The following is a 10,534-nucleotide window of genomic DNA, read 5'->3' as shown; positions in this document are numbered from 1 at the left end:
TAGCATAAGTATTTTTAGATCAAACAACTGACAACAAAAGTATTTTGACCAAACGACATTTTTATTTAATTTTTAAATAATTTTAGGACATTTTTTTTTACCTTTTTTCTGTTGAAAAACTGATCTTGCTAAATAAAGCAGGATTAAACAACACATTTAGTAACACGTGTATTAGTAATTTAGGGATTAACAATGCAAGGATTATCTTTTATCAAGTTTTTGGTTCATTACTTTCCAATTAATCTTGAGATTGATTTAGAGTCTGTTTGAGATTGATGCTAAAAACTGCTTATTTTCATAAGCACTTTTTTAAAATAGCTTTTCAGAAAATTGCTTTTGAAAAAAAGCAATTTTGTGTTTCACTAATTCATTTGAAAAGTGCTTTTTATAAGCAAATTGTATTTGACTAAACTTTTTTAAAAAGTGTTTTTGAAAGTCAAATTATGATTAAGGGAAAGTATTAATGTACTTTTAATATTAAGATTATTTTATAAAGAGAAACTAGTTTAAACATCTATTACAAAAAGTTAAATTAATTTTTCATTTTTATCAAATAAAAATGTTCATATTCAAATTTTAAATCAATGTTATATAGTTTTTGAAGGGTTAAAATCTTTAATTATTTTTTTTCTTTTTTTCTAATCTTACAAAAATATGTTGTTACCTACTTCTTGTTTTCTAATTCTGTAAAATAATACGTAAAATAAGAGATAAAATAATAATTCGTAAACGTAAAATAAAATACAAAATTTATTATGTAAAAATAAAAAATAAAATCATTAAATAGAACTTAACCAAACATATGAGATATGCTAATTAATTAATAAGACAAATATAAGTAAATATAAGTATATGGAATAGTCTTCAAAAAATAATTTTCTGCTTCTGTTTTTTTAAAAGGCAGAATGACCTGGGAGGCCCTTGTACTTGACTCTGTTTGTAAGTTGGACCCTTATACTCACGACTTTGCCAACTGAACTCTTATATTCATTGAAACACATATTTTAAGCACCTCTGACCATTGACCAAGTTTACGTGACATTAATATTGTTGATTTGAAAAAAAAGTGATTGCACGCGTCTTAAAACAAGTGAACATTATATTTTATATTAAAAAATATTTTAAAAACAATTAAACAAAAAAGAGAAAAAAACTTTCTTTAAAATTCTCTTTTTTCCCAGCCCTCCACCCCCCCCCCCCCCCCCCCCTCCCAAAAAAAAACCCTCACCAACAAATTTCTCAACTTTCTTCTTCCCAAACCATTCAGCCCACCCTTCTCCTTATTATGTGGAACCACCACCACCACCTACTTCTTCTTCTTCGGCTTAACGTCAGCCCTCCACCCCACCCCACCTAACAAAACCCATTTCTAAATGCTTCCTTAAAATTTTGCTCTTTACTGCAAATCATACCGCCTAAGCTCTTCTGCCAGATTTTCATTTCCAAAACTTTGATTTTGTAAGTATTTTTCTAATTTTGTATGAGATAATGTGAAGGATGATGATGGATATTGATAAATTGAAAATTTTCATGAATAGGCTTGAAGAACAACAAATGGATTTTGTTAATTTATGAAATTAATTTAAAATTATGATGGAATGTTATTGGATTTGTGTTTGTGAATTTTTAGTGTAAAAATTCAAGTCAATAGGAAGAATCACACCTGTTTGGCATAAATTTAGTCCTCAATTGTGATTTGTGAGAAAATATTGAAGAACATAATAATGAAATTTTTCAGAATATTTTTTAATTTTTTTTAAATATTTAATTCCTTATATGTCATTAAAACTGACCTACAAATTGACATGACATTTCATGTGTAAATGATTGTGCTACACACACATATCAAATGAGAAAAGGGTTTAAAATATCATGTTTCAATGAATTTAAGAGTTCAGTTGACAAAGTCATAAGTATAAGGATCTAACTGACAAACAAAACAAAGTACAAGGACCTCCCAGCTCATTCTGTCTTTTTAAAAAGCATAAATTTTTAGCTTCTTCTCAACAACAGAAAAACTGTTTCTGCTTCTATTTAAAAGCAATTTTACAGGTTTGCCAAACACCTATATTTTCAAAAGAAGTGTTTTTTTCTCAAAATAAGTGCTTCTCAGCTCCCAAAAGCAATGTCAAACAGTCTCTTAAAACTCTACAAAAAGCTTCCTATTATACCCTTGTGTTATTATGAGATTGTTTATTTCATGTAATTGGGTTAAGGTAGATAACCGTTGGACAATATTTTAAAAAAATAGAATTCTTTATTTCATTTAACTAGTTAAGTTAAAACACACACGCATACACACACATATATATATAATGTTATTAATTTGAGGTGTGATGTACCACTACGGAAATTCTTGATAGCACGGTGTATTTTTAGTTTTATGTTGGTCAAATATATCTCAAACTTAACATAGATTTAAGGCTACTTAAATTGTAAATACCTAAAACTTATTATTTATTTTTTTTAAAAAAAACAAATAATTCAAGTGATTAATTACATTGAATAAAAAAAGAAGAAAAAATTATATTAGTGAAATCATCAAATTACACTAAACGGATTTAGAGAATTAAAAAGAATATTTATAACCATTCCAATATAAATAATAAAGAAATCAAATTACAAAAGAAATTTAGGAAAATGAATAGGAGGATAGTTTAGTCATGAGGTCTTAGCCAAGAATTATTAAAACCTTGGATTAGTTGTCCCTCATTTTCTAGGAATAAAATAAGACCACATATGGTGTATAACTAATTCATGGATTAAGTTAAAATAAAATAACCAAACAATGAATTAAATAGACTAAATTTTAATCCATAAACTAGACTAATTAATACCGCCGACCTAATGGGTCCTTAATGCCAGAGTTGATTATCCAGTTAGAAATTAAAGTACTCATAAGGTATCAGGACTAGAGAGCTTTTACGAAGATATTTCTCATTTTCAAATCTCACTCAAGCTAACTGTTAGCACTTGTCTTGTATTCTTAGAGAAGAAAGCACAAACACATAGAGATTATTGGTATTTGTTTCTCTTGTATACACAAAATCTATACATGATACACCATTCCTACCTCTATGGTAGAAGCATGAGGTACAGTTAATGCATAGCATGGGGGTCTACTACTCCTTGTCAAGAAGTCATATCCAAAATTTATGACTATTCTCTTTAAGAAGCTAGATCCTTGCTTGGCGCGGACGTAGGAATGCCCCAATATGTAAGCTATGCCAGCTTCACTAGCTTCCATCAGTTCGCGCAACTCCTCTCTTGCATTTCTCTCAATTTTCGGACTTTCTGGTATGAAAAACCTCACTCTTTTCTTAGGCTTGGTTTTATGTGTAGTGTGCATTTCTCTAAGTTTCGACGTTCCAACTGATTCTGAATTCAGTTCATTGTCCTCATAAAGCTGAACTCCAGATATATGAGTATTAGGGGTTCCAAGAACAGTCATGTCCTCCAAATCCTTTGATAAATCTTCAGCAGCATTACCATTCAACCCTCTCTTTCCTGTCCTTATAAACTCAGCTATGCTACATACAAGATCATTCTCAAACTGGAGATCATCCTTACGAGCATCACGATAACCATATCTAACAATGCATCTATAAAGGTGGTGCTCTCTTGGGCCAATGTGTCCGACAAGGAACCGTTCCTCGTGTCTAACATGAGGAATTGGGACAGATTTGACACAAATGAATACCAGGACCTGGTGAAAAGCTGGAAAATTGGTAACAAAGTGAGGGAAGATAGCTGGGATTCCGGATACCAGCTCAGTGTATATGAGGCCAATGCCACGCACCCTTACAATACCTAGGCTGGGACCTACACTGAGTAGCCAGTCGATAGACACCTTATTTTGAACATCGAACTCGTACTTTTTCAGTGAGCCATAGTGCCAAATGCACATCACTATCATGAAAACTAAAGAAATGGCAATAGGCACCCATGCTCCTTCAAAAAATCTAATTAAAGAAGCAGAGAAATATAAAGCCTCGATTGTCCCAAAGAAGATCACAAAGCAAACTGCAAGGAGGACATTTTGGTGCCAACACAAAACAATAACCAATGACATCAAGCAAGTGGTTACCAACATTACAGTTATTACTGCCAAACCTGATGCAAAAAAATAAATAATTAGGGATGAATTAGTAAAGAAGTTCATTCATCATGGGCTTGTTAAGTGATGTGTCTTCACTAATATCATTTGTCCATTGCGTAAACAAGGACAAAATGAATATTAAAAAGGAAAAGACGAGTATTTAAGCATGAGAAATTGAGAAAATACAGCAAAATGAAACATGAGAACTTGGGTCCATGCACCGGGGAAGGAGGGGGGGGGGGAGGTTGAAGTAGGTTATAGGATGGTAACTAGTACAGAAAAGTCATAACAGGGATGGGAAAGAGAGGCTCGGTGAAATAGACATGTCCGTGAAGATGCAGACTACCTGCAACTGGACAGAAAGACCCTAATTTAATAAAGTTGATCTAGTAATGACATAATCCAATTCACTGAAGTGGCATATTAAAACTGCCACTAAATTCTACAAAGATAAAGTGATCGGCACTAGACAAATTCTTCCTTTGCTTTTTGAGTATGAGTAAATTATTCTTGTATTTTGTGTAAGATTGAATCCATACCTGCAGCATTGCCCAGCCTTTTTGTGTCTCTGAAACCAATAGTAACAGCCAAGCATAGTATCATTAAGGTCCAGTTAATCTCAGGGATGTAAACCTGGCCATGTATTTTTGACGACGTATGAACTATTTTGACTCTTGGGAAGCATCCCAGGGCGCAACATTGTTTAATAATTGAGAAGGTTCCGGTGATAGCGGCTTGGCTCGCCACTACTGCAGCCAGTACAGCAATCACTAGAACAGGCCATCTTAGTTTGTCTGAAACAAAAGAAGAATATGTCAATCAAGAATTTGCCTATATTCTCCTGTCCTAGTAAAAGTAACAACTAAAATACATACCAGGTACAGAAACATAGAAGCCAATCTGATAGTCATTCTCCATAACATGATGCCGTGACAGATAAGCAGCTTGCCCCATATATGCAAGAACTAATGATGGATAAACCAAGGAGGTAAAAGCAATCTGCAAAATGGAACTAGTCTTATATACAATTGTACAGTCTCACGGTGATACGAACTGTACGAGTCTGTACAATTCGCACAAGCGACTAGGTTTTGGTTTTCACATTTTCTAGAACAAAAAGGAGAACCTTCAAAATCCAGTATTTAAGAAATCTATCTTCAAACTGTATTCATTCATGTCTCTATTTCAATATCATTTTCCCTTATAGTGTCATCAGATTGTAAACACATCACTGGTGATACATGTGATTATGGTACATCTATAACAATCTGGAATAAAAGTAAACCGAAGGGATCCTGAGACACTAAGGCAAACTAATGTCAACTGATATCAACATGGGAAGCAGTTGTAAGCATTTCAGAAGAACTAGCATTGATCCCTGCGGAAATTAAATAGATAAGTTCAGCGATTGAAAACAAAGGCTTCTCAAAGATTCTCTTTTGTGGAAACTGCGTGTTTTCGAATAAATTAATCACCTAAGATTGCTGCTAACCAATTGATTGACTATAACAGTTACAGATCATTTATATTATCACAATTCACAGTTATTTGTAACTACTTTTGACATTTTAATAAGATATCATGATCAAGTTCTAACAATCATGCAAGATTGATTCTTCAAAGACTTACATGAATGAGGTTGCATGGAGACCAATCAGAAATGTTTTCTTCCTGAAGAGAAATCTCTTCCACACTTTCAATTAGGAAAAAAGGTTGTATTAGACAAGGGAAATTAAACCATCTAGGTAAAATCTTCCTATTTAACGATTCATGCCTTTTGTATTTAACAGTACTGATCTTTCAGTTTTCCTGATGTATACTTTGCTGTCACTCTCTCACTTTTACTCTTCATCCATACAATTAGTAAATTCAAACTTTTTGTTCTCTGAAAATCATCATTTATGGACACGCATCAGGATGGATGGACACATACCTTAATTGACAACTGGGAGAAGTGTCCAAGATCAGCAAACATTGCTTCTGAACCTGAAAGAACGAGTTTTGTATTAAGTGATCATGATACTGGGAGGGGTAATAGAAATCTATTCATTTGAGAGACACAGCTATGTAGTTGCCTGTTATGCACAAAAGGATTCCTCCCAAGGACATCCAGCCTCCTTTTCGAGTTTTTTTCAGGAACTTGTACACGTAATATGGAGACAGTGCTCGATACACAGTTGGATTCCAGTGTATTATATTATATAACCCAATGCCACTGATACACAAGAGCCATGTCACGACGATAGGTGCAAACATAAATCCAACCCTGTGGGTGCCATAATGTTGAAGGGCAAACAATGCTATCAGTACGACACAAGCAACTGGAACTTCTATATCTGCAAATTTTTCATATTTTAAGAGAAAAGATAGCAAGTCATTTTGGGCGTAGGTATTAAGAGTTATATTTTATTCTAAATCCTTTAAATAATAGGGAACTCAATCAACAAACAATGAAAAAAAGAAGAAAAAATATGAGTGAATTAAGCCCCAGTCCCCAAGATTTCTCAAAATCTTGGAACTCCACATGATATATCACGCAAATCCGTGATTACATTGATATCAATTCCATCTCATGGTGTATATGCAATCAAAATAATGCATATGCAATTAACATAACTCTCATCATGGTGGGATCATCCCATATCAACCATAACTACCATAACGATAACGCGAAGTGTTTCTGTTAGCACAGAATCCTTAACCAATCAAAACTCAATTTTGGTTTATACCTTCATCATTCCCTCTATATTATTCGGAGATATATCTGACAAATGAAATTTAGTGAGTCCAAAAGACAGTCAAGATTTATGAGTACAAATGTAAAATCAATGGATTAAGCAAAGCAAACCTGAACTATTGCTCAAACTCTGAGATTCTAGAGAGATTAACATCTGCTAGCATTGAATCAATTTTTTTTGCATAAGTCCAATGTTTTTATCAGTGCAGTAGCATACTCCTCAGCAACCCACTTGAAGACTTTACCTTTTTAGTTTTTATAGTTTCTCAGCCACAAGACAGTTCTTTATGGTTGATGGATCTCATTTAAGATCAGTCAACATCTATTAGCCCAACCACCAATAGAAGAAAAAAGTATGGGTCAGTTTTCTCCTCTTGAGACTGTAGCCCATTTACAGAACACATAGATGCTCCAGGAGAGTGCTACTTCCCCATCCATCATAAAGACAAAAGGGGGCACCAGTATTTGTTTGAATTTTACTTGATCACTTCTGTGTTAAACGAGGAATGTTTCATAATATTAATTCTATTCAACAGGCATGACCTGATAATGAATGAATATCCAGAGCTTCTACTTCTTTCTTACAGCTTTATTTAACATAAAATTCAACCACAAAGTATAGGCATGAGAGTTTGTGCAGATCAAAGACAATGTACGGTCAAAAGAGTCTAAACATTTTCTTGTGAGGACGTTTGATCAATCCTGCATGAGTGCAGTGTTCTAACTCGTTAGTTGAGATTCTGCTTTCAACTCTTGAATACATAGGACTTCAACTTAAAAGCACTGCAAGTAGCGCTCCTACTAGTATCTAATCTTTGACTTTAAATTGTATAGTAATCAACAGAATAACTACTACTGATTTACAGAACACAATGTAACAGTTTAAAGGATTTAAGTTTGTCAAGTTTTCTAATGACCAAATCTATCTGCAAACTATGGAATATGTTAAGAACAAAAGCTCACAGTCACTGTTTCCCATCATCAGTCAACTATTCTGTGGCCTGTGGGGTTAAGCAAATACTCCCTACGTTCCATTCTATCTCTTTTGGTCTGTCGTAGAAAAAAATGACACTTTTCTATATTTAAAATTATTTAATTTCAATATTCCTGTTTTACTTTTAATGGCATGATCTAATAAGAATGATATGGCATGTTCTATACATTTGAGCTTATGTATAAAAAGTCTGACTTTCTTTCTTAAATTCCATGTCCATTCCCCCGTCATATAAGGTAAAGCAAAGGGAGTAAAACACTGCATACACCAATAATAATCTCAGAAGAGGAGGTTAAGAGTCTTACATAGGTGATGTGCTTTTCCCAAAGAAAGTTCAGCACCAGAAATGGCAGAGAAAACTGCAATATTATTCCCACAAAAATGAATCAAATTATTCAAAAAACCAACACAAAATGTTCCACAGAAAGGGGGCATACCTGAAATAGCAGGTGTAAGAATTCCATCACCTATTACCATAGAAGCTCCACCTAGAGACAAAACAAGCAATAATCTTTGTAACACTCTATGCCTCTCTAGAATTGATTTAATTTTTGCCCCAAACGTAGTTTGTGCAGGAATATTAATATCATTCTTCTTATAAGTTGATAATTCCTCATCTGCTAACTGGGAATTAGGCAATGAATTAACTTTAGCATGTCTACATAAGAGTGAATAAAGAGCAAATGTTCCTCCTTCACCATTATCATCAGCTTTAAGCACAATGAACACATATTTCAACAGAGGAATCAAAGTCAATGTCCAAAAGATAAATGATAAAACCCCATAAACTTCTTCATTTGTCTCTGAATGTTTAATGTCATCAGCAAAAGTACTTGTATATACATAGAGTGGTGATGTACTCAAATCACCATAAACAACCCCTAAACTTTGATAAGCCAACGTCAACACTGTCCTCCAAGATTCTTTCTGTAATGAAATCCCAAAAATTCAAAAAAAATAAAAATCAAGAAAACATTTTATGAAAAAAATCTGAAAACTAGTATGACTTAATCACTAAGAAAGAAGTTACCTTTAAACGATTCTGATAAAACCCTGTTTCAAGATCCATAGCAAGTCCTTTCAAAACCTTGGAAAACCCATTTATATAACAAATTTTACAATTTCAACTGAACCCGAAGTACCAAGAATGGAACTTTTTACAATTTCAAATGAACCCCAAGCAGCAAGAATGGAACTTTTGCAAAAAATATAAGGAAAAAGAAGAAGAAGAAGAGTAATTTTTAGAGCATGAGAAAATTGTATAGCAGAGAAATAATGGCAGTGACAGTTTAACAACAGAGAGCCTTCTCTTCTGTTTTCATATGAAAGCCAAATTATGTATATTTTATTTTCTAAAGAAGGAAAAAGGAAGAACGTGAGGTACATATATAGTTATGAATAAAATAGTAAAAGGAAAAATGTCCTTTTAACACCCAAACTTGTAATTTTTTCTTAAAAAAATAAATTTTGTTTGACCAAGTTACCACCTAATTTTCAGTGCACCTTTGAATAAAACTAATTTGGAACTTGGAAGTACTCTGTGCCTAATTACCCGATCATTTTTTCTTTTTTAGTTATCTCTAATTATTTATTTATTTTAACAAATTAAAAAAGGACAAAATATTTTTATTTATTATACATTTAATTAATTACTTTAAAAAAGATAGAACTTCTTGAAAATCTTAAATTTTTAATTCATCAACTTTATAATTAATAGAGGTAAAATGGTAAACTCACTTTGTCAATAATTACTTTCTTAATATATATGTGTGTCAATTCAAAAGTGGACAAGTAATTAGGGACACATGAAGTATTTAAAATCAACATTTTTCATCTGAATAGGGTTTTTAAAAATGTATTTTTAATGAGAAATAATTTGTGTTTGACTTATTAATTTGAAACGTATTTTTGAACAATAATTAGTAGAAGAAAAAGTGTTTTTTTTAAGTAAATAGAAATTGTTTTAAAGTTCGTTTGAATTGACTTATTTTAAGTGTTTTTAAGCTACAATAGTTTTATGTATTTTTGGAGTGTTTGAGTAAGTTTAAAAAAGTGTTTATAAACACTTAATTTTAAGTTAAAATATTAAAAATAAGTGAAAAATCATAAGTTAAAATTTTTAACTTGACTTTTGACTTTCATTTGGATTGACTTAAAAAAAAATAGTTTTTAAGTCAAAAAATAAAAAGTCATATTTAAATAACTTTTAAGTCAAAAAATAAAAAGTAGGAAGATACCTACTTTTATTTTAAGTTTTTTTACCGTTATTTTTAATTTATTTTAAGTTATTTTTTACTTTGTCAAACACTCCATAACATATTTTAAGTCATTTCTTACTTATTCTAAGTTATTTTTTATTTGTCAAACACTTGATTTAAAAATAGTAAAATCAGAATTTTCTTATTCAATATTACTCTAATTTAGATAGTCAACTAACTAATTGAATTATTGTAAATCACGATTTTCTATTAGTATCTTTTGGTGATTCTATTTATTGTGATCAAGTATTTATATCTGCGCGCTCACGTATACATAAGCTTAGTTGACTTTTTTAATATATGATAAGGATGGGCAGCTGCTCATTGGATATGCTCCAAATTAGAAAAAAACGGATGCTTTCTTTGAAAACAATTTGTCATTTGTTTATTCAAAGTCAGTTGAACTAAATTAGATCATGTTTATTTGTGGATTTTTCATCATCCGT

The 10,534-nt window shown here is 31.9% G+C and overlaps 1 protein-coding gene across 1 annotated transcript; it reads right to left on the bottom strand.

Moving 5' to 3' along the window:
* Positions 1-3,032: 3,032 nt before the first annotated feature.
* LOC125835029 (potassium transporter 6-like) lies at positions 3,033-9,089 on the bottom strand. Its single transcript, XM_049514168.1, has 8 exons — positions 8,861-9,089; positions 8,268-8,757; positions 8,136-8,189; positions 6,175-6,435; positions 6,033-6,085; positions 4,975-5,098; positions 4,639-4,893; positions 3,033-4,113 (listed from the first exon to the last, which is right to left on the bottom strand). Exons 1-8 carry the CDS (start codon positions 8,897-8,899, stop codon positions 3,050-3,052), a joined length of 2,340 nt encoding a protein of 779 aa, XP_049370125.1. The 5' UTR covers positions 8,900-9,089; the 3' UTR covers positions 3,033-3,049.
* Between the last annotated feature and the right edge of the window lie 1,445 nt (positions 9,090-10,534).

The sequence above is a fragment of the Solanum verrucosum genome, unplaced genomic scaffold (assembly GCF_900185275.1).
Source record: "Solanum verrucosum unplaced genomic scaffold, falcon-dt-bn FXZP01000058.1, whole genome shotgun sequence".
Classification (NCBI taxonomy): Eukaryota; Viridiplantae; Streptophyta; class Magnoliopsida; order Solanales; family Solanaceae; genus Solanum; species Solanum verrucosum.
This window is presented reverse-complemented; position numbering and strand designations above follow the sequence as displayed.

Excerpts from the sequence above, each read along its gene's own strand:
- LOC125835029 (XM_049514168.1), bottom strand. The coding sequence starts at position 8,899 with ATGGATCTTGAAACAGGGTTTTATCAGAATCGTTTAAAG. Across the intron at positions 6,086-6,174 it reads AATCCTTTTGTGCATAACAG|GTTCAGAAGCAATGTTTGCT; the intron begins GCAACTACATAG and ends TCGTTCTTTCAG. Across the intron at positions 4,894-4,974 it reads CTTCTATGTTTCTGTACCTG|ACAAACTAAGATGGCCTGTT; the intron begins GTATGTATTTTA and ends CTTTTGTTTCAG.